The sequence below is a fragment of the Anomaloglossus baeobatrachus genome, chromosome 11, assembly GCF_048569485.1.
Source record: "Anomaloglossus baeobatrachus isolate aAnoBae1 chromosome 11, aAnoBae1.hap1, whole genome shotgun sequence".
Classification (NCBI taxonomy): Eukaryota; Metazoa; Chordata; class Amphibia; order Anura; family Aromobatidae; genus Anomaloglossus; species Anomaloglossus baeobatrachus.
The window spans coordinates 122780748-122805662 of record NC_134363.1 but is presented as its reverse complement, the minus strand read 5'-3'; the positions used below and the strand labels follow the sequence as shown (position 1 = coordinate 122805662).

At 49.5% G+C, this 24915-nt stretch overlaps 1 protein-coding gene across 1 annotated transcript in view; it reads left to right on the top strand.

The window, feature by feature from the left end:
• LOC142256667 (uncharacterized) overlaps positions 1-24915 on the top strand; it is a 143859-nt gene that overhangs the window by 48269 nt on the left and 70675 nt on the right. The window contains exons 3-4 of the mRNA XM_075328487.1: positions 2867-2987; positions 3142-3255. Coding sequence (XP_075184602.1) covers positions 2867-2987; positions 3142-3255 — 235 coding nt within the window. The remainder of the gene's footprint in view (positions 1-2866; positions 2988-3141; positions 3256-24915) is intronic.

The window sequence follows — 24915 nt, the reverse complement described above, 5'->3', positions numbered from 1 at the left end:
GTGAGCACTTATATACAGTGTTCTAGAATACTGTATATAAAAGCACAGGCCGCTTTGTATAACGTAAAAGACATCTTTTGTTATACTCACCTGTGGGGTGGTTGGGTTCAATGGGCATTGCTGGTCCCAGTCCAACGCCTCCTCTGTTCCTTCCATTGCCATCCTCCTTCCCAGCTCCGTGTGGATAACGCGTCCTACGTCATCCACTCAGTAGTCGCCATTGTGCTTCTGCGCACGTGCAATTCTGTCTGCCCTGCTGATTGCAGATCAAAGTATTGTAGTGCGCATACAATGGCGTGGCGGTCTTTGACTTTTTTCTGCACATTACTGTACTTTGCGCTGCCCTCAGCAGGACAGAGAGAAGGCACGTGCGCAGTAGGGCAATGGAGGACTCTGTGTGGATGACGTAAAATGCATCATCCACATGAAGTTTAATAAAAGGTTTTTTTACATTTATACAAAGCGGCCGGACTCTTATATACATTATTCTAGATGCTGTGTATAATGGCTCACTGGTGGTGCCGCAGCTTAAAGGAGACAAATCTGATGATGGGTTCGCTGCAATACCGAACACAGCCCATGGGCAGGTTTGGTGCGATTGACGTGTTTGTTTGTTTTTCGGGCATAGATGTGACTTTTCCATTTATAACGACCCCCTTAAATTATATTTCTTTCTAAATGAGCTGACCTGTGAATGTACATGAGGAATTAAGGATTCTCCGGTAAGTGGGCGATTGACTGCAAGTGTGCAGTTCGTACCCATCTTGTCACGTGCTGGCTAGATGTGTGCAGTCTCGCTCAATACAATTGCCTTGAGCGAGGCCGAACATGTCTAGTCAAATATGGCCAGAAGTACAGTGGAACCTCGGTTTACGAGTAACTTGGTTTGCGAGCATCTCGCTATACAAGCAAAGCTTCCTGTAAATTTGTAACTTACTTTACGAGCAATCTTTGCTGTACAAGCAAATACTCACCGCACTTCCGGTTCCGTACTTTCACCGCGCTCTGACCCGCTCTTGCAGTCCGCACAAACACACACTCACATTATGCTCACCTTACCTTCCGTTCCATCACCGGCTTCCCGGTTCTTGTAGTCCGCCAGTACAGGATGTGTATCGGGTAACCATCGCGACAAGGGAGGAACTTCTCCTGTCAGCCGCTTTTCAAAGGCAGCGCGCTGACCAACCAGAGGCAAGCAGCTTCTGCCTTTGATGTCAGCGCTCTGGCAGCGGAAGGTCCGGCATCGATCAGGATGGTTACCCGATACACATCTTGTACCGGTGAACTACAAGAACCAGGAGGCCGGCGAGGGAACGGGGAAGGTAAGGTGAGCATAATAATATGTGCGTGTGTTTGTGCATGTGTGTAATGGTACAATAGGGGACCAGAATGGGACCTTGAACAAGTTGTGGAACGAATCGTCTGAGCTTGCATTATTTCCTATGGGAAATCTTGCTTTGCTAGACGAGCGACTTGGTTTACAAGCACACTCCCAGAAAAGATTGTTCTCGTAAACCAAGGTTCCACTGTATACAAATCGCTCCCGGCGCCAGCAGCGGAGAATCCTGACAGTGCGCACTGTGAGGATTCACAAGGCTGCTGTGACATAAGGGGATTGCAGACTTGAGCTACCAGCCTGGACAACCCCTTTGAGCATTCATAGCTATACAGTGGAACCTCGCTTAACGAGTAACCCACTTAACGAGAATTTCGCTTAACAAGCAAAGCTTTCTGGAAATTTGTAACCCGATTTACGAGAAAGCTTTGCTGGATGAGCAAAATACTCACCACACACACTTCCGGTTCTGTACATCCACCGCGCTCTGACCCGCACTTGCAGTCCACACAAACACACACATGTACGCACAAAACACACACAAACACACATGGACGCACACATACAGTATTATGCTCACCTTACCTTCCGTTCCACAGCCGGCCTCATGGTTCTTGTAGTTCCCAGGTACATCGCAACGTCCTCGCGGCGAACTACAAGTACCATGAGGCCGGCAGTGGAACGGAAGGTAAGGTGAGCATATAATATGTGTACCTTCCGTTTCATCGCCGGCCTCCTGGGTCCTGTAGTTCGCCGCTCCGCTCCACTTCAGGCTGTGCATCGGCATCCATAGCGACAAAGCAGGAACTTCCTCTGTCACCGCTACTCAAAGGCAGCGCGCTGACCAATCAGAGGCAAGCGGCTCTGCCTTTGACGTCAGCGCTCTGGCCGCGGAAGTTCCTCCCTCGTCGTTATGGTAACCCGATACACAGCCCGGCCCCGTACCAGAGAACAGCAAGTCCCAGGAGACCGGCGATGGAACGGAAGGTAAGGTGAGCATATAATATGTGCGTGCCTGTGTTTGTGTGTGTTTGTGTGTGTTTGTGTGTGTTTGTGTGTGTTTGTGTGTGTTTGTGTGTGTTTGTGTGCGTTTGTGTGCGTTTGTGTGCGTTTGTGTGCGTTTGTGTGCGTTTGTGTGCGTTTGTGTGCGTTTGTACGTGTTTGTACGTGTTTGTACGTGTTTGTACGTGTTTGTACGTGTTTGTACGTGTTTGTACGTGTTTGTACGTGTTTGTGCGTGTGTGGAATGACAGAACAGGGGACCAGGATGGGACATTTAACAAGTTGTGGAATGAATTGTCTGCATTGCAATGATTTATGGGAAATCTTGCTTTGCTGAACGAGTAACTTGATTAACAAGCACAGTCCCAGAACGGATTGTTCTCGTTAAGCAAGGTTCCACTGTATGCCTATTAATCTGTATATACAATACAATGTAGTAGAGGCTCAGAGCTCCCGTAAGCCTTTCCATAACACTGTTTTGTAGTATTTCTCACGCTGTCATGCTCTTATCCCCATTATATTTTGTAGGTGATATTTAGAGACGTTGCTGTTTATTTTTCGGAGAAGGAGTGGGATCTCCTAGAAGGGTGGCAGAAAGACCTGTACACTGGTGTTATTAAAGAAATTCATGGGATCCTCATCTCTCTGGGTATGGCGTTCTTCTACACTATGAAGCTTGTGAATTTGTTTTTAGTCCTTTCATTGAATTTGTGGCCTCGCTATGTTGTACAATGTATGACGGGAAGCATTATAAGTTGCCTCGTTTTTGTACTCAAGCAGCAAAACATTTTCTTGTCTTTTAGGCTTTGTCATCCTAAATCCCAACAACTTCCTAAGGATACAGCCAGAAGAGGAGCCTTGTCGGAAAAGCCGTCAAGTTGTAGGAAGAAATGAAAACTTGAATATTGTTGGTTCTGGTGAGCGTTGTTGTAATTGATGTTATGTTCCTTTCAGGCTTTTGTTTTATTAAAACACATAGAGGCCAATTCATTATTTGCTTCTTTTGTCTTGTGGTGTTGACATTTTATGAGCCAAATTCTTCAAAATGGCCCAGGTGGCCATTAATGTTGTGCAAAATCAAACACTTCTCTATTTCTGTCCTAAAATATACTCATATATGACTCATCTCAGAAATCAGGGGCTCTGTCTCATTATACTGCTCAGATTTGGTGGCAAAAACCTGGTGACAGATTCACTTTAACCTGTTATTTGTTTGGGGTTTTTTTTGTTCTTTTTAGGCTACTTTCACACATCAGTTTTTTTCCATCAGGTACAATCCGGAAAAAAACGGGTAAAACGGATCCGGTACTGCATCCGTTTTATCCCCATAGATTTGCATTGTTACCGGATTGTACCTGATGGCTTTGCGTTGCATCCTTTTTTTTCCGGATGCGGCAAAATTAATCAAAGCGGCGGCCGGAGGCAACGTGTCTTGCAACGTTTTTTTGTCCGGCAAAAAAACCGCATTGCGCCGGATCAGGTGCAATACGGCGTGTTTTACTATGAAAGCCTATGGACGCCGGATCCGGCGCAATGCGGTAAAAAATGGATGCGGCTGCCGGATCCGTTTTTGTAAACTGCGCATGCACCAAATTAATTAAAAAAACTGATCCATCAAAAAAACGGATGCAAAATGGATCCGGTTTTTTACGCATCCGGCATAACGGATCCGTTAAAAACCGGATCCGGTGGATACGGTTTTACATTTTTTTTCCGGATTTTTTGGATCAGGAAAAAAAAGGATTGTGCCTGAATGCAGAAAACTGATGTGTGAAAGTAGCCTTAGCTCGGAAAGTCATGTGCCTCTAAAATGTTGCAAAATTTACATCAAATCACTCAGGTTAAGGGGTGAAACTGCATTACTTTTGTGTAAAATTTTTTTGCATCTTTAAAAAGTTGCAATCAATGAATCAACCAAACATCTGGAAACTTCAAACCGTGTCCACAATTGCGAATGCAAAAAAAAAATATATATACATGTATAAAAATATGTGTGTAAGTATGTATGTGTGTATGTATGTGTATATATATATATATATAATATGTGTGTGTATATATATATATAATATATATATATATAATGTGTATATATATATATGTGTGTGTGTGTGTGTGTGTGTGTATATATGTATATATATATATATATATATATATATATATATATATATATATATATATATATATATATATATAAAAATGTGTGTGTGTGTGTGTATATATATATATATATATATATATATATATATATATATATATATATATATATGTATATATATGTATGTGTATATATATATATATATATGATATATAGATATGATATATATATATAGATATAGATATGATATATATATAGATATATAAATGTGTGTGTATGTGTGTGTGTGTGTATATATATATATATATATAATATAAAAATGTGTGTTTGTGTATATATATTCACAGCAGCGCAGCATTTAACCCTTTTCAATCCTACTGGCTATCACGACGTATCCTTGATATGGGGGCTGCAGCACATTTTTCCCAGTGGTTGTGTCTGCCACATTTCCCCCAGGCGAGCAAAACCTAAATTGTAGGTTCACCAACCGTACATCACAGATGAGACCCTATTTTGCGCTTTGTGTTTCCTCCCATGCAATGATTTACAGGAGAACAGCATTTCTGCTGTTCAGAGGAATGCTGAAGCATCGCTCTGAACAGCAGAAGCGATCGTATAGTGCGGGTATAAAGTCCCCTGAGGGGTCTAGTAAAATCAATAGAAAATGTTAACCTTTAAAAAAACACAAAAATTTAAATCACCCCCCCTTTTGCCTCATTGCAAATAAAACAATACCCCCCTCAAAAAAAAAAAAAAAGAAACCCACACACATTTGGCATCGCCACATTCAGAAGTGCCCAATTTATCAAAACATAAAAAGCAACTAATCTGATCGTTAAAGGGTGTAACAAGAAAAAAAATCAAAATGCCAGATTTACGGGTTTTTTTTGATCACCGCAACATTACATTAAAATGCAATAACAGGCGATAAAAACATCACATCCACCCAAAAATTGTATAATTAACCCTTTAAGGACGAAGCCAGATTTGTACTTAATGCCCAGGCCATTTTTTGCAATTTTGACCAGTGTCACTTTATAAGGTTATAACTCTGGAACGCTTCAATGGATCCCGGTGATTCTGAGATTGTTTGTTTTTTCGTGACATATTGGGCTTCATGTTAGAGGTAAATTTAGGATGATTTTTTTTATTTTATTTGTGAAAAAATCTGAAATTTGACAAAAAAATTAAAAATTTTGCAAGTTTCAAACTTTTAATTTTTATGCCCATAAACCGGAGAGTTATGTCACACAAAATAGTTAATAAATAACATTTCCCACTTGTCTACTTTAGATCAGCGCAATTTTTGAAACAAAATTTCTTTGTCGCTCCATTGGGAGACCCAGACAATTGGGTGTATAGCTTCTGCCTCCGGAGGCCACACAAAGTATTACACTTTAAAAAGTGTAACCCCTCCCCTCTGCCTATACACCCTCCCGTGCATCACGGGCTCCTCAGTTTTTATGCTTTGTGTTGAAGGAGGCACACATTCACGCAAGCTCCACATTTTAGTCAGCAGCAGCTGCTGATTATATCGGATGGAAGAAAAGAGGGCCCCAGGGCCCCCGGCATGCTCCATTCTCACCCCACTAAGTCGGCGGTGCTGTTAAGGTTGAGGTACCCATTGCGGGTACAAGGCTGGAGTCACATGCCGTTTTCCTTCCCCATCCCTTAGAGGCTCTGGGAGAAGTGGGATCTAACCGGTCATCCAGGCACTGGGACCGGGCTCCCTCCGCAGCCCCTGTGGGATTCTGACGGACAGGAGACTGAGTATCATCAGGGACAGGCCCTGCATCATAAAGGTACTCTGTGTCCCCTTGGGGACGGTGCATGGAGCACTTGGTCTCAGACGCTGCAGCGGCTGCTGTTTTTGTGTCACGATCGGGACTACCGCGCCGACCGCGCCTGCTTGCCGGCCGCGGTATTAAATTTAGTCCCCGGCTTTTGCGGCCTAGTGCATTAAACTCCCGCCCCCGGGCCTGCCAGTCAGGGGTAAGGGCAGGATGGTCGGCCTGACGCCGACTGTGAGGGCTGGAGCATACTTTAGTGTCCTCCTCCCCCCTCACTCATCACTCTGGGGCACCAGATTCCCGCACTTTATTGATCACGCCCACGGCTCCCTCCTCCCCTTAGAACGCCGGCAGCCATGTTTTAATCACATTCTGCCGGTGGAGGACTTCTGGCTGCAGATCTGGGAGACCCAAGGCAGGGGATTTGGTGGACACACACCGCTCTGGGCGGTCGGTAAGCCACACCAGTCACAAGGTGCTGGTTCCCCTAGGGTGCCGAACTGTATATATATATTTGTATACATTTTCTAGGTTCGGCCGCAGTGTTTAGCCTTTGGCTATATACCCTCAGTGATTACTCTCCTAGGAGAGAACAGCATGTCGGTCACAAGGAGCAAGGGTGCCAAGACACAGGGTTATTTTGCAACCTGTACCTCTTGTGCGGCTATGCTACCTGCAGGTTCCACCTACCCTCACTGTGAGCAATGCTCGGGCCCTGTGGCACTCGCTCAGCCGGAGCCTCGGGCACTGGTGGGACCCTCGGCCCAGGCAGAACCGCCGGCCTCCCCTGTCCAGGCGGCAGGGACAGAGTTTGCAGTTTTAGCTGAGAAACTCTCTGAGTCACTTTCACAAACCATGGCTCAGTCTATGGACAAATGGTCTGCTAAGATACTAGAAGCCTTACAGTCCAGACCGGCCCTTACACAGGCCCCGGGCACTGCGGGGTCATCGTCCCCAGGCCCCTCTCGGTCTGCGCCGCAGCATGCTCCTGGGGTGGGCCCTAGATATCACGTGGAGGACTCCGGCACGGACCGCAGTCCCAGACCGGCTAAGCAGGCTCGCTGGGAATCTTCCCCGACTTCATCACGCTGTTCGGGGTCTCAGCTTGAGGACTCTCTGGGGGATGAGGCAGAGGTCGCAGCCCAGGGCTCTGACCCTGACGTTGCTCTCAATCTTGATACACCTGAAGGGGACGCCATAGTAAATGACCTTATAGCGTCAATCAACCAGGTGCTAGATCTATCTCCCCCGCCTCTACCTGTGGAGGAGTCGGCTTCACAGCAGGAGAAACACCAGTTTAGGTTTCCCAAACGTACATGGAGTGCTTTTCTTTGTCGCTCCAATTGGGAGACCCAGACAATTGGGGTGTATAGCTATGCCTCCGGAGGCCACACAAAGTATTACACTAAAAGTGTAAAGCCCCTCCCCTTCTGCCTATACACCCCCCGTGCTCACGGGCGCCTCAGTTTTTATGCTTTGTGCGAAGGAGGCAGACATCCACGCATAGCTCCACAGCTTGGTCAGCAGCAGCTGCTGACCAGGTCGGATGGAAGAAAAGAGGGCCCATAACAGGGCCCCCAGCATGCTCCCTTCTCACCCCACTTTGTCGGCGGTGTTGTTAAGGTTGAGGTACCCATTGCGGGTACACAGGCAGGAGCCACATGCTGTTTTCCTTCCCCATCCCTTAATGGGCTCTGGGTGAAGTGGGATCCAGGATCGGTCTCTAGGCACTGGGACCGTGCTCCCTCCGCAGCCCCTGGGAATCTGCAGGATAGGAGCTGGGTATCGTCAGGGACAAGGCCCTGCTACTATGAGGTACTCTGTGTCCCCGTGGGGACCGCGCATGGAGCGCTGGTGCCATACACATTACAGCACTGCTGGGTGTGTTAGTGCGCCGGACATGGAGCGCTTGTGCCAGACACTTTCCAGCACGGCTGGGTGTGTTAGTGCGCCGAACATGGAGCGCTTGTGCCAGACACTTTCCAGCACGGCTGGGTGTGTTAGTGCGCCGGACATGGAGCGCTTGTGCCAGACACTTTCCAGCACGGCTGGGTGTGTTAGTGCGCCGGACATGGAGCGCTTGTGCCAGACACTTTCCAGCACTGCTGGGTGTGTTAGTGCGCCGGACATGGAGCGCTTGTGCCAGACACTTTCCAGCACGGCTGGGTGTGTTAGTGCGCCGGACATGGAGCGCTTGTGCCAGACACTTTCCAGCACTGCTGGAGGTGTTAGTGCGCCGGGGGACTACCGCGCGGCCGCGCTTATTGCCGGCCGCGCTTATAACTTTAGTCCCCGGCTTCTGCGGCCTAGTGTCGTTTATTCCCGCCCACAGGCCTGCCAGTCAGGGAAGGGGCGGGACGCTGCACGGATCGTCAGCGGAGGGCTGGAGCATACATTAGTATCCTCCTCCCTCCTCACTCAGTACAGTGGGGCACTGGATTCCCGCACTTTTCTTGGGCACGCCCACGGTCTCCTCCTCCCCACAGAACGCCGGCAGCCATTCCTGTCAGCGATTCAGACGCTGGAGAGGAGAGACAACACAGGGAGACCCAGGCAGGGAATCTGGTGACCACACAACCGCTCTGAGCGGTCGGTAAGCAGCACCTATGGTGCTGGCCCCACTGAGAACCGAAGTGTATATATATATATAGGCTTATAGGCTATACATTGCACTGTACGGTCGCTCTGTTGATTTTTGGCTATATACCCTCCTGGTTGTTCTCAGAGGAGACAACATGTCATCTGCAAAAAGCAAGGGTGCAAAAGCACAGGCGTACTTTGCAACCTGTACCTCATGTACAGCTGTACTACCGGCAGGTTCCACTGACCCTCATTGTGTGCAATGCTCGGCCCCTGTGGCACTTACTCAGCCGGAGCCTCTGCGACTGGTGGCCCAGGTGGATCCACCTGCTACCACTGTCCAGGTGACAGGGACGGAGTTTGCAGCCTTTGCTGACAAACTGTCTGAGACTATGGATAAATGGTCTGCTAAAATACTGGAAGCATTGCAGTCCAGACCGGTGATTCAGGCCCCGGGCTCTATCCAATCCTTGACCCCTGGTCCCCCTCAATTGGAACAGCAAAGTGCCCCTGGTGTATCCCATAGGTCCCAGGGTGAGGTCTCTGACACGGACCGCAGTCCCAGGCCGACCAAGCGGGGTCGCTGGGAAATTCCCTCCACTTCATCACACTGTTCAGGGTCCCAGCAGGGGGACTCTCTGGAGGATGAAGCGGAGGTATCAGATCAGGATTCTGATCCTGAAGCCGCTCTCAACCTAGATACACCTGAAGGTGACGCAGTAGTGAATGACCTTATAGCGACCATCAATCAGGTGTTGGATATTTCTCCCCCAGCTCCTCCAATTGAGGAGTCTGCTTCTCAGGAGAAATTCCGTTTCAGGTTTCCAAAGCGTACATTAAATATGTTTCTGGATCACTCTGACTTCAGAGAGGCAATCCAGAAAAACCGAGACTGTCCAGACAAGCGTTTTTCCAAGCGTCTTAAGGACACACGTTATCCCTTCCCCCCCGAGGTTGTCAAGGGCTGGACTCAGTGTCCTAAGGTGGATCCTCCAATCTCCAGACTGGCGGCTAGATCCATAGTTGCAGTGGAAGATGGGGCTTCACTCAAAGATGCCACTGACAGACAGATGGAACTATGGTTGAAATCCATCTATGAAGCTATAGGCGCGTCTTTTGCCCCAGCATTCGCTGCCGTATGGGCACTCCAAGCTATCTCAGCTTGTCAGGCGCAGATTAATGCAGTAACACGTACATCTGCCCCGCAAGTGGTGTCCTTAACCAATCAGGCGTCGGCGTTTGCGTCCTACGCCATTAATGCTATCCTGGACTCTGCGAGCCGTACGGCGGTGGCATCCGCCAACTCGGTGGTACTCCGCAGGGCCATGTGGCTACGTGAATGGAAGGCAGACTCTGCTTCCAAAAAGTTCTTAACCGGTTTGCCATTGGCTGGCGACCGCTTGTTTGGTGAGCGATTGGATGAAATCATTAAACAATCCAAGGGAAAGGATTCATCCTTACCCCAGTCCAAACCAAACAGACTTCAACCACGGAAGGTACAATTGAGGTTTCGGTCCTTTCGGACCGCGGGCAGATCTCAATTTTCCTCGTCCAAAAGGCCTCAGAAAGATCAGAGGAACTCCGATGCATGGCGGTCTAAGTCACGTCCTAAGAAGACCGCCGGAGGAACCGCTCCCAAAGCGGCCTCCTCATGACTTTCGGCCTCCTCAAACCGCATCCTCGGTCGGTGGCAGGCTCTCCCGCTTTTGCGACGCCTGGCTGCCACAAGTAAAAGACCGATGGGTGAGAGACATTCTATCTCACGGTTACAGGATAGAGTTCAACTCTCGTCCTCCGACTCGTTTCTTCAGAACATCTCCACCCCCCGACAGAGCCGAGGCTCTTATGCAGGCGGTGGGCACCCTGAAGGAGGAAGGAGTGGTGATCCCGGTTCCTCTTCAGCAACGGGGTCACGGTTTTTACTCCAACTTGTTCGTGGTGCCAAAAAAGGACGGATCCTTCCGTCCCGTTCTGGACCTAAAGCTGCTCAACAAGCATGTGAAAACCAGGCGGTTCCGGATGGAATCGCTCCGCTCCGTCATCGCCTCAATGTCCCAAGGAGATTTCCTGGCATCAATAGACATCAAAGATGCTTATCTCCACGTACCGATTGCGCCAGAGCATCAGCGCTTCCTGCGCTTCGCCATAGGGGACGAACACCTTCAGTTCGTGGCACTACCTTTTGGCCTGGCAACAGCCCCACGGGTCTTCACCAAGGTCATGGCAGCAGTGGTGGCAATCCTACACTCTCGGGGACACTCGGTGATCCCTTACTTAGACGATCTACTTGTCAAGGCACCCTCTCAAGGGGCATGCCAACACAGCCTGAACATTGCTCTGGAAACTCTCCAGAGTTTCGGGTGGATCATCAATTTTCCAAAGTCAAATCTGACACCGGCCCAATCACTGACATATCTTGGCATGGAGTTTCATACTCTCTCAGCGATAGTGAAGCTTCCGCTGAACAAACAGCGTTCACTACAGACAGGGGTGCAATCTCTCCTTCATGGTCAGTCACACCCCCTGAGGCGCCTCATGCACTTCCTAGGGAAGATGGTGGCAGCAATGGAGGCAGTTCCTTTTGCGCAGTTTCATCTGCGCCCACTTCAATGGGACATTCTCCGCAAATGGGACAGGATGTCGACGTCCCTCGACAGGAACGTCTCCCTTTCTCGGGCAGCCAAAGCTTCCCTTCAGTGGTGGCTTCTTCCCACTTCTCTGTCGAAGGGGAAATCCTTCCTGCCCCCATCCTGGGCTGTGGTCACGACGGACGCGAGCCTGTCAGGGTGGGGAGCGGTCTTTCTCCACCACAGGGCTCAGGGGACTTGGACTCAGACAGAGTCCTCCCTTCAGATCAATGTTCTGGAGATAAGGGCAGTGTATCTTGCCCTAAAGGCGTTCCAGCCGTGGCTGGAAGGCAAACAGATCCGAATTCAGTCGGGCAACTCCACAGCGGTGACATACATCAACCACCAAGGCGGGACACGCAGTCGGCAAGCCTTCCAGGAAGTTCGGCGGATTCTGCTGTGGGTGGAAGCCACAGCCTCCACCATATCCGCAGTTCACATCCCGGGCGTAGAAAACTGGGAAGCAGACTTTCTCAGTCGCCAGGGCATGGATGCAGGGGAATGGTCCCTTCACCCGGACGTGTTTCAGGAGATCTGTTGCCGCTGGGGCATGCCGGATGTCGACCTAATGGCGTCCCGGCACAACAACAAGGTCCCGACGTTCATGGCACGGTCTCAAGATCACAGAGCTCTGGCGGCAGACGCCTTAGTTCAGGATTGGTCGCAGTTTCAACTCCCTTATGTGTTTCCTCCTCTGGCACTGTTGCCCAGAGTGTTACGCAAGATCAGGGCCGACTGCCGCCTCGCCATCCTCGTCGCTCCAGACTGGCCGAGGAGGTCGTGGTACCCGGATCTGTGGCATCTCACGGTCGGCCAACCGTGGGCACTACCAGACCGACCAGACTTGCTGTCTCAAGGGCCGTTTTTCCATCTGAATTCTGCGGCCCTGAACCTGACTGTGTGGCCATTGAGTCCTGGATCCTAGCGTCTTCAGGATTATCTCAAGAGGTCATTGCCACCATGAGACAGGCTAGGAAACCAACGTCCGCCAAGATCTACCACAGGACGTGGAAAATATTCCTGTCGTGGTGCTCTGCTCAGGGTGTTTCTCCCTGGCCGTTTACCTTGCCCACTTTTCTGTCCTTCCTTCAATCCGGATTAGAAAAGGGTTTGTCACTAGGCTCCCTTAAGGGACAAGTCTCTGCGCTCTGTCTTTTTTTCAGAAGCGCCTAGCCAGACTTCCACAGGTTCGCACGTTCCTGCAGGGGGTTTGTCACATCGTACCTCCTTACAAGCGTCCGTTAGAACCCTGGGATCTGAACAGGGTGCTGATGGTTCTTCAGAAACCACCGTTCGAGCCAATGAGGGATATCTCTCTCTCACGCCTTTCGCAGAAGGTGGTTTTCCTAGTAGCAGTCACTTCGCTTCGGAGAGTGTCTGAGCTAGCAGCGCTGTCATGCAAAGCCCCCTTCCTGGTGTTTCACCAGGACAAGGTGGTTCTGCGTCCGGTTCCGGACTTTCTCCCTAAGGTGGTATCCCCCTTTCATCTCAATCAGGATATCTCCTTACCCTCTTTTTGTCCTCATCCAGTTCACCAATGTGAAAAGGATTTGCACTTGTTAGATCTGGTGAGAGCACTCAGATTCTACATTTCTCGTACGGCGCCTCTGCGCCGCTCGGATGCACTCTTTGTCCTTGTCGCTGGCCAGCGTAAAGGGACACAAGCTTCCAAGTCAACCCTGGCTCGGTGGATCAAGGAACCAATTCTCGAGGCTTATCGTTCCTCCGGGCTTCCGGTTCCCTCAGGGCTGAAGGCCCATTCTACCAGGGCCGTGGGAGCGTCCTGGGCTTTGCGGCACCAGGCTACGGCTCAGCAGGTGTGTCAGGCGGCTACCTGGTCGAGCCTGCACACTTTCACGAAACACTATCAGGTGCATACCTATGCTTCGGCAGATGCCAGCCTAGGTAGGCGAGTCCTTCAGGCGGCGGTTGCCCACCTGTAGGACGGAGCCGGTTGCGGCTCTATTATGAGGTATTATTTACCCACCCAGGGACTGCTTTTGGACGTCCCAATTGTCTGGGTCTCCCAATGGAGCGACAAAGAAGAAGGGAATTTTGTTTACTTACCGTAAATTCCTTTTCTTCTAGCTCCAATTGGGAGACCCAGCACCCGCCCCTGTTTTTTTGTGTACACATGTTGTTCATGTTGAATGGTTTCAGTTCTCCGATATTCCTTCGGATTGAATTTACTTTAAACCAATTATAATTTTTTCCTCCTTCTTGCTTTTGCACCAAAACTGAGGAGCCCGTGAGCACGGGGGGTGCATAGGCAGAAGGGGAGGGGCTTTACACTTTTAGTGTAATACTTTGTGTGGCCTCCGGAGGCATAGCTATACACCCCAATTGTCTGGGTCTCCCAATTGGAGCTAGAAGAAAAGGAATTTACGGTAAGTAAACAAAATTCCCTTCTTTTCGATCACTCTAACTTCAGAGATGCTGTCCAGAAGCACAGAGCTTCTCCGGACAAGCGCTTTTCTAAGCGCCTTAATGACACACGTTACCCCTTCCCCTCTGACATAGTCAAGGGTTGGGCTCAATGTCCCAAGGTGGATCCTCTAGTCTCTAGACTGGCGGCTAGATCCGTAGTAGCAGTGGCTGACGGTTCATCGCTCAAGGATGCCACTGACAGGCAGATAGAGCTCCTAATGAAATCCATCTTTGAAGCCACAGGCGCGTCTTTCGCCCCGGCCTTTGCAGCCGTATGGGCACTCCAAGCTATCTCAGCTTGTCTGTCTGAGATTAATGCGGTCACACGTACCTCTGCTCCGCAAGTAGCGTCTTTGACTTCTCAGGCGTCGGCTTTTTCGTCCTACGCCATGAACGCCGTCCTGGACTCTGCCAACCGTACAGCGGTAGCATCCGCCAATTCGGTGGCAGTCCACAGGGCCATGTGGCTGCGCGAATGGAAGGCAGACTCTGCTTCCAAGAAGTTCTTGACCGGCTTGCCTTTTTCTGGCGACCGATTGTTTGGCGAGCAATTGGATGAAATTATTAAGCAATCTAAGGGAAAGGACTCGTCCTTACCCCAATCCAAGCCAAAAAGACCTCAGCAACGGAAAATTCAGGCGAGGTTTCGGTCCTTTCGGCCCTCAGCCAGATCCCAATCATCCTCGTCCAACAGGCCACAGAAGAGCCAGAGGAACTCTTCTGCATGGCGGTCTAAGTCACGTCCTCCAAAGACCGCCGGAGGCACCGTCTCCAAGGCGGCCTCCTCATGACTTTCGGCCTCCACAAACCGCATCCTCGGTCGGTGGCAGGCTCTCCCGCTTTGGCGACGCCTGGTGGCCACATGTCCAAGACCGATGGGTGAGAGACATTCTGTCTCACGGTTACAGGATAGAGTTCTGCTCTCGTCCTCCGACTCGTTTCTTCAGAACATCTCTGCCCCCCGAGCGAGCCGATGCACTTGCTCAGGCGGTGGACACTCTGAAGACAGAAGGAGTTGTGATCCCCATTCCCCTTCAGGAACGGGGTCGCGGTTTTTACTCCAACCTGTTCGTGGTGCCAAAAAAGGACGGATCATTCCGTCCCGTTTTGGATCTCAAATTGCTCAACAGACATGTGAAAACCAGACGGTTTCGCATGGAATCCCTCCGCTCTGTCATCGCCTTGATGTCACAAGGAGACTTCCTAGCATCAATCGACATCAGGGATGCCTATCTCCATGTGCCGATCGCACCAGAGCATCAACGCTTCCTGCGTTTCGCCATTGGGGACGAACATCTTCAGTTTGTGGCACTGCCTTTCGGCCTGGCGACAGCCCCACGGGTCTTCACCAAGGTCATGGCATCCGTTGTGGCAGTCCTGCACTCTCAGGGCCACTCGGTGATCCCTTACTTAGACGATCTCCTGGTCAAGGCACCCTCCCGGGTGGCATGTCAACACAGCCTGGCCGTTGCTCTGGAGACTCTCCAGAGGTTCGGGTGGATCATCAATTTCCCAAAGTCAAAATTGACTCCGGCCCAATCACTGACTTACCTCGGGATGGAGTTTCATACTCTCTCAGCGATAGTCAAGCTTCCGCTGGACAAACAGCGTTCGCCACAAGCTGGGGTGCACTCTCTCCTTCGGGCCCAGTCACACCCCTTGAGGCGCCTCATGCACTTCCTGGGGAAGATGGCGGCAGCGATGGAGGCAGTCCCCTTTGCGCAGTTTCATCTGCGTCCACTCCAATGGGACATTCTCCGCAAATGGGACAGGAAGTCGACGTCCCTAGACAGGAACGTCTCCCTTTCTCTGGCAGCCAAAACCTCTCTTCAGTGGTGGCTTCTTCCCACTTCTCTGTCGAAGGGAAAATCCTTCCTGCCCCCATCCTGGGCTGTGGTCACGACGGACGCGAGTCTGTCAGGGTGGGGAGCGGTTTTTCTCCACCACAGGGCTCAGGGAACCTGGACTCCGACAGAGTCCTCCCTTCAGATCAATGTTCTGGAGATAAGGGCAGTGTACCTAGCCCTAAAGGCGTTCCATCGGTGGCTGGAGGGCAGGCAGATCCGCATACAGTCGGACAACGCCACGGCGGTCGCGTACATCAACCACCAGGGCGGCACGCGCAGCCGCCAAGCCTTCCAAGAAGTTCGGCGGATTCTGCTGTGGGCGGAGGCAACAGCCTCCACCATCTCCGCAGTTCACATCCCGGGCGTAGAAAACTGGGAAGCAGACTTTCTCAGTCGCCAGGGCATGGACGCAGGGGAATGGTCTCTTCAAGGGCCATTTTTCCATCTGAATTCTACGGCACTCAACCTGACTGTGTGGCCATTGAGTCCTGGCTACTAGCGTCCTCAGGCTTATCTCAAGATGTCATTGCCACTATGAGACAGGCCAGGAAACCAACGTCCGCCAAGATCTATCATAGGACTTGGAGGATCTTCTTATCCTGGTGCTCTGATCAGGGTTTTACCCCCTGGCCGTTTGCCTTACCCACTTTTCTGTCTTTCCTTCAATCCGGAATGGACAAGGGGTTGTCTCTCGGCTCTCTCAAGGGACAAGTATCGGCGCTATCCGTATTTTTTCAAAAGCGTCTAGCCAGGCTTCCGCAAGTCCGCACGTTCCTGCAGGGAGTTTGCCACATAGTCCCACCTTACAAGAGGCCGCTGGAACCATGGGATCTTAACAGAGTGCTAAAGGCTCTTCAGAAACCACCTTTCGAGCCACTGCGGGATGTCTCCCTTTCACGTCTTTCACAGAAGGTGGTCTTTCTAGTGGCAATCACATCGCTCCGTAGAGTGTCGGAGTTGGCAGCGCTGTCATGCAAAGCCCCCTTCCTGGTTTTTCACCAGGATAAGGTGGTTCTGCGTCCGGTCCCGGAATTTCTCCCTAAGGTGGTATCCCCTTTTCATCTCAATCAGGATATCTCCTTACCTTCTTTTTGTCCTCATCCAGTTCACCAATGTGAAAAGGAGTTGCATTTGTTAGATCTAGTGAGAGCACTCCGACTCTACATTTCTCGCACGGCGCCCCTGCGCCGTTCTGATGCGCTTTTTGTCCTTGTCGCTGGCCAGCGTAAAGGGTCGCAGGCTTCCAAGTCAACCTTGGCTCGGTGGATCAAGGAACCGATTCTTGAAGCCTACCGTTCTTCTGGGCTTCCGATTCCTGCAGGGCTGAAAGCCCATTCTACCAGAGCCGTGGGTGCATCCTGGGCATTGCGGCACCAGGCTTCGGCTCAGCAGGTGTGTCAGGCGGCTACCTGGTCGAGTCTGCACACTTTCACGAAACACTATCAGGTGCATACCTATGCTTCGGCAGATGCCAGCCTAGGTAGGCGAGTCCTTCAGGCGGCGGTTGCCCACCTGTAAGAGGGAGCCGTTGTCGGCTCTTTTTATTGGGGTATTCTTTTACCCACCCAGGGACTGCTTTTGGACGTCCCAATTGTCTGGGTCTCCCAATGGAGCGACAAAGAAGAAGGGAATTTTGTTTACTTACCGTAAATTCCTTTTCTTCTAGCTCCTATTGGGAGACCCAGCACCCGCCCCTGTTCCCTTCGGGCTGTTGTTCTTTGTGTACACATGTTGTTCATGTTGAATTGTTCTTTTGGTTCATGGTTTCAGTTCTCCGAACATCCTTCGGATTGAATTTACCTTAGACCAATTTATAAGTTTCCTCCTTCCTGCTTTTGCACCAAAACTGAGGAGCCCGTGATGCACGGGAGGGTGTATAGGCAGAGGGGAGGGGTTACACTTTTTAAAGTGTAATACTTTGTGTGGCCTCCGGAGGCAGAAGCTATACACCCAATTGTCTGGGTCTCCCAATAGGAGCTAGAAGAAAAGGAATTTACGGAAAGTAAACAAAATTCCCTTCTTTTTGGGGTTAGGAAGTTAGAAGGGTTCAAAGTTCATCAGCAATTTCCCATTTTTTCAACAAAATTTACAAAACCATTTTTTTAGGGACCACATCCCATTTGATGTGACTTTGAGAGGCCTGGGTGACAGAAAATACCCAAAAGTGACACCATTCTAAAACCTGCACCCCTCAAGGTACTCAAAACCACATTCAAGAAGTTTATTAACCCTTCAGGTGCTTCACAGGAACTAAAGTAATATAGAATGAAAAAAAATAAAAATTAACATTTTACCTAAAAATGTTACTTTAGCACTAATTTTCTTACTTTTTCAAGAGGTAACACCAAAAATTGGACCTCACACTTTGTTACCCACTTTCTTATGAGCGCGCCGATACCCCACATGTGGTCAGAAACCTTTGTTTGGGTACATGGGAGGGCTCGGAATGAAAGGAGCAATATTTGAATTTTGGAAAGCAAAGTTGGCTGAAACAGATTGCGGGCACCATGTTGCATTTACAGATCCCCTAAGGTACCTAAACAGCAGGAACCCCCTCAAGTGACCCCATTTTGGAAACTAGACCCCTTAAGGCTTCTATCGAGGGGTATACTGAGCATTTTGGACCCACAGGTACTTCACAGATTTTGATAACGTTACTTTGTCATATTGAAAATTGTAATTTTTTTCTCAAAAATGTTGCTTTAGCATCAATTCTCTCACTTTTTCAAGAGGTAATTCCAAAAATTTGACCCAAATGTTTGTTACCCACTTTTTTATGAGCGCGGTGACACCTCACATGTGGTCTGAAACCTTTGTTTGGACAAATGGGAGGGCTTGGAACAAAAGGAGCAATATTTGAATTTTGGAAAGGAAATTTGGCTGAAAAAGATTGCGGGCACCATGTTGCATTTGGAGGACCCCTAAGGTACGTAAACAGCAAAAAACCACCACAAGTGACCCCATATTGGAAACTAGGCCTCTCAAGGAATTTATCTAGATGTTTGGTCAGTACCCTGAACCCCCAGGTGCTTCACAGAAGTTTATAACGTTGAGCCATGAAAATAAAAAAATAAAATTTTACCACAAAATTGTTACTTCAACCAGGTAGCTGCTTTTTTCACAAGGGTAACAGGAAAAAAATCACTATGAAATGTATTCTGCAATTTCTCCTGAGTTTGGTGATATCTTATATGTGGTGGAAATCAACTGTTTGGGCACACGGCAGGTCTTGGAAGGGAAGGAGTGCAATTTGACTGAACATTTGGCTGGAATAATTAGTGGACGCTATGTCGCATTTGGAAAGCCCCTAAAGTGCCTAAACAGTGGAGGCCCCCCACAAGTGACCCCATTCTGGAATCAAGAAACCTCAAGGCTTTTATCTAGGTGTATATTGAGCATTTTGAATCCACGAATACTTCACAGAATTTGATAAGCTTAGGTTGCCATATTGAAAATTTTCATTTTTTTCACAAAAATGTTTCTTTAGCATCACATTTCTCACTTTTTCAAGAGGCAACAACAAAACGTGGACCCCACAGGTTGTTATCCAATTTCTTGTGAGCGCAGGGATACCCCATATGTGGCCAAAAACCTCTGTTTGGATATATGGGAGGGCTTGGAATGGAAGGAGCACCATTTGAATTTTGGAAAAGTTGAAATAAATTGCGCGCACCATGTCACATTAGCAGGGCCTCTTGGGTACCTATACATTAGAAACCCCCCACAAGTAACTCCATTTTGGAAACTGGACCCCTCAAGGATTTTATTCAGGAGTATAGTAAGCATTTTGAATCCACAGGTACTTCACAAAAATGTTGTTGTAGCAACAAATTTCTCTCTTTTAGGCTATGTGGCCATGATGCAGCGACACGGCGTCCAGTACACAGTGTCAGCCTTCCTGCAGAGATGTGAGTGTTGTCCACGGGAGAACGCAGCTGCCCATGCCCACGATTTGGGTTCAGGCTGCTGTGGAGCTCTATGCTACCTGCAGAGAACACTCTTGTCTCCGCAGCATAAATTGACATGCTGAGGCTCGGGAAGCTGCGCCACAGGTCGGTTTATGCTGCGGAGAAAAGAAGCACAGTGGGCACGGGATTTCTAAAAATCCTTCAACTGTGCTTTTACTGCACAACGCAGCGTTATGGACGCAGGGAAAACACTCTGCGCCCAAAACGCTGCAAACCCTGATTGTGGGCACATAGCCTAAAATGCTACAATGGATGAATGGATAGATGTCAAACATATATAACGTCCCACCCCCCTGCATATTCTAAGCTGGCGCCCTTTAGTGCCTTTCATGTGGCACTAAAGGGTGCCTAGCCTTGTATTTAGCCCAAAAAGAAAAAAAAAAGAATTAAAATAAATGACGTGGGGTCCCCCCTATTTTTGATAGCCAGCTAGGGTAAAGCAGACAGTTGTAGCCTGTAAACCACAGCTGACAGCTTCACCTTGGCTGGTGATCAATTTGGAGGGCTCCCCAAGCTGCTTTTTTTTTTTAATTATTTATAAATAAATAATTAAAAAAAAACAAACAAACGTAGGGTCCCCCCAAATTAGATCACCAGCCAAGGTGAAGCTGACAGCTGGGGTCTGGTATTCTCAGGGTGGGAAGAGCCATGGTTATTGGACTCTTCCCAGCCTAAAAATAGCAGGCCGCAGCCGCCCCAGAAGTGGCGCATCCATTAGATGCGCCAATTCTGGCGCTTCGCCCCAGCTCATCCCGCGCCCTGGTGCGTTGGCAAACGGGGTAATAAATGGGGTTGATACCAGGTGTGTAATGTCACCTGGCATCAAGCCCAGCAATTAGTTATGTCACGGCGTCTATCAGATACCCGACATAACTGATTGACAGTAATAAAAAAAAAAATTGACAACAAAAAAAAATTTATTTGAAAAAACACTCCCCAAAACATTCCCTGATTGACCAATTTATTGAAAAGAAAAGAAAAAAAAAATCCGCTGTAATCCATTTGGACGTCCCACGTCGACTCTGGACCTTCTAGAATATGGGGGACACGTTCAGGGAACGTATCCCCCTTTTTCTAGTATTGCAGACCCTCCATTTGAGGAGAGTGGGTGCAAAGAATCTGCACCCACCCTCCCCGGGTCACAGCTGCAAAGTGCCGAGCAGCAGCAGCCAGCGTCCTGAACACAGGAAGCTGTCAGCTGCTCGGCACATGTGACCGCACTCACCGGCGTCTGCTGTGAAGGAGGAGGGGGCCGCGGGGGATCAGCGCTCCGACAGGTATGTATGACACCGGGGAACACCGGGGGGGATCCGGCAGGGCCTAGGGAGCAGGTTTCTGTCGCATGTGTTATGGCACACACGACAGAAACCATAAGAAAAGTGTAAATGCGGCCGGCGCGCTGCTGTGCTCGCCGGTGCGCGCGGCCATCTTGGAATTTCGGGAGGGGGTTGGGGGTCGGAGGGGGCACTTTGGGGATACCGAGGGGACCCGAAAGGACCGGGGGATGAGATTTATCTCCCATCTGACATGTTTGTTTATGCCAGATGGGAGATAAATGATTTTTTTACCGGCGCGGTCATTTACTGTAACCTGATCATCGGTATACGGTGTATACCGGTCATCAGGTGAGCGGGGACCGGAAAAACTGGCCAGAATCATGATCTCCAGGGTCTCAGCTACCCCCGGCAGCTGAGACCCCGGAAATTTTCTGACTCTGGGGGGCGCTAGACCCTTTTTTCCGACCGCCGTTAAAAAGCGGCGGATCGGAAGAAGTACCCTAATTTGTCGCCGTTAAAAGGCGTATCGGCGGTCGTTAAGGGGTTAATAATGTCAGCTTAAGATGCAAAAAAAAAAAAAAGCAGTCACTGAGCCCCAGATTCCGAAAAATCTGAATACTACGGGTCTCAGGAAAATAGTGACAAAAATTAGAATTATTTTATTTTTTTTTTTTGACAAATTTAGATAAAAGTAAAACTATACATTTTTAGGTATCTACAACCTCGTACCGACCTGGGGAATCATAATGCCAGGTCTGTTTTTACCAACGCGTGAACAAGGTAAATAAAAACAACCAATCTTAGAACTGCACTTTTTTTTTCCAATTTCACCGCACTTGGAATTTTTTACCTGATTTTCAATACACTAATACAATACGTGGCAAAATGAATGGTGTCATTCAAAAGTACAACACAAGCGATTATATGGATATATTGACGGAAAAGTAAAAAAAGTTATGGATGTTGGAAAAAGGGGAGGAAAAAACTAAAATGAAAAACCTGAGAATCGCATGTGGTGAAGGGGTTAAAAAAGGCACAAATTAATAGAATAAAGTTTAAATGAAAAACTAAAAAAGCAATCATGCGCAAATGCTGTACTCAGTCAGGCCTGTAAAGCCTGTGCTATATTGACTGGATTGTCCTGAATTTTAAGAAAGTTGCTTTAGGTGAACTTTCACCGGTTTGAGCTTATTAAACTGGCAGCATCATGGGATAGCGACTGCAGAGCTGAGAATAAATTCTCACCATTTTGGAGATATTTGCTTGTAAAGTTTAGGTAATAATTTGTTAAAGAGAACCTGTCATGTCCAATATGCACCCAGGGCCACAAGCAGTTCTGGGTGTATATTGCTAATCCCTGCCTAACTGTCCCTGTATACACTAGCATACATAAAGGGATCTTTAGAAAATGTATTTGTAAAGATCCTTTATGATATGCTAATGAGTGCAGGGACTAGTGTCAAGGGCGTTAGTTCATGCACTCATTGCGCTCTCTTAGCATGTTAGCACGACCACAGTGGCGTACGTACATGCTATTCAATGCAGCATCAGCAGTGGTGAGGCACGTATATGTGTCTGCTGTCACCGCTGATCCAAAGGCCCGGCACTTCCGGTCATGATTAATTAATGCATTATTTTTTTCTCTGACGCCTCATTGGGGGACACAGGACCATGGGTGTTATGCTGCTTATCCATAGGAGGACACGAAGTAGATGCAAAAAGCATAGCTCCTCCTCTGCAGTATACACCCCCTGGCCGAGCCAGGCAACCCCAGTTTTAGCTTAGTGTCTGTAGGAGGCACATCCTTTCAAGGTTTTTTTATTTTTTTTTATTTTTGAGGGCGACCGTTTCCCTAGAAACCGATCTCCCAATACCATCAACGGGCGGGAACGCGGAGTGTCGCCTCCCCGTACCCCCTCCTGCGACGCTGGATCCTGGGCTGCATATTCTGGATGACGGGTCCCACAGACACTAATTTTCCAGAGGCCCAGGGCAGAGGCACACTTCCTCAGCTCCTTTTGCAGGCACTGAGTTGATACATTGCACCTGTGTGGCCGGACACAACAGGCTGACTCTGCTATTTCCACTGCCTGGACTGAGGCAGTGTTAAGGTGAGATCCTCCCTGACTGTTTTCGCAGGCAAAGGGAGTAAGACTGCTCCCAGGACTATGAGCTCACAGGCTGTATTCCCACCATAACTGCGTGCTAGCTGGAGGGAGGGGGACTCCCTTGATGATTGCAGGGAATCCTTCAGAGACAATCTACCGGTGGCGGGGGAGGGCTCCCAGGGCTAATGAGATCACAGGCTTTATTCACACCATAGCTGCGTGCTGGCTGGAGGGAGGGGGAGTCCCTCGCTGATTACAGGAGCCCCGCAGAGACAATATACCGGTCATGGGGGAGGGTTCCCAGGCTCATGAACTCAGTCTTTATTCCCAGTGGCTGTGTGCTGGCTGGAGGGAGGGGGGGGGGGAGAGTTCCCTTCCCGCTGTTTTTCACTACTTACAACTTACTTCTTCTTGGCGCCTTTTTTAGCGCTAAGCCCCGCCCCCCTCGGGCCGAGATAAGCCAACCCCCCCCCCCAGGAAAGCGTGCAAAGATCTCCAGGAGGGAAGAGTCACAGAGCGGGCTTACTCATTCCTGAGGACTCAGGGCCATCGGCTGATTCTGGTGAGGTACACCGAAGCAAAAACGAACCTTGCTTCTCACTGCTTCACTGTAGCTCTGCAGATCATTGCTCCCCCTCCTGGCATACTCCAACCAGGAACATGCAAAATTCTAAGGGTACTAAGAGTGCTAAGGCTCACATAATCTATTATTCGGCCTGCACTACCTGCCACGCTGAGCTACCACGTAAACACACCTCTTCTTTCTGTGAGTCCTGTGCCCTTGTAGCCCCCCAAGACCCCCCGCCACCACCGCTGCAACCGTCAGCCCAGAGCCTAGAGCTCCCAGCCCACCGGAATGGGCACAGTTTCTGTCCCAATCCATGGAAAAACTGTCCCAGAACCTGGTGCTGGCTATGCAATATTGTCCTCCGCCCCCTTCTAGGCCCCTGGACGGAACGCAGCCTATTGTCACCCCTATGGAGGGTCCTTCTGAGGAAATCCGGGCCCATGCTTCACCAATTGCAGGGATCAGAAAAAGGGCACACGGCCAGGTGTCTCCAGCACTCTCTCATGGCCCCCAGGGCTATCCCTCGGGAGCACACAGGGCAGACTCTTCCACACGTTCCACGGCTTCTGAAGAGCTGGAGGAGGGAGAATGCTGTTTATACAAGGATGATTCCTTGGTCTCAACTTCCCCAGATGATCAAACTGCAATAGACTCCCTTATCGCAGCAATCAACCAAACTCTGCATGTGGAGGATTCCCCATCCACTACCACTGACCATGCGGTCTCCTTTAAGAGGGCAAAGAAACCCCAAAAGGTTTTCGCTGACCACCCAGAGTTTCAAGATATCCTCACAAAGCAAAGGGAGAAACCTGACACGCGCTTCGGTAACCGAAAACTCATGGAGGCCCAGTACCCCTTTGCCTCACCTATCCATAAGGGCTGGGCCGATCCGCCCTCGGTCGACCCCCCGGTCTCCCGCCTTGCCACAAAGACGCTCTTGTTCTTACCCGATGGCTCTTCCATCAAGAACCCGACAGACAGACAGGTGGAGCACCTCGCCCGCTCTGCTTTTGAGGCTGCGGGTTCCTCCCTCTCGCCCTCCTTTGCCTTGGTGTGGGTCGCAAAGGCGATCTCTGTCTGGGCAGAATCCCGTAACACTTCGCTTGAGGAATCCCAATTTCTTCGGCGCTCCATTGGGAGACCCAGACGATTGGGTGTATAGCTACTGCCTCCGGAGGCCACACAAAGCATTACACTAAAAAGTGTAAGGCCCCTCCCCTTCTGGCTATACACCCCCCGTGGGATCACGGCTGCTCAGTTTTCAAGCTTTGTGCGAAGGAGGTCAGACAT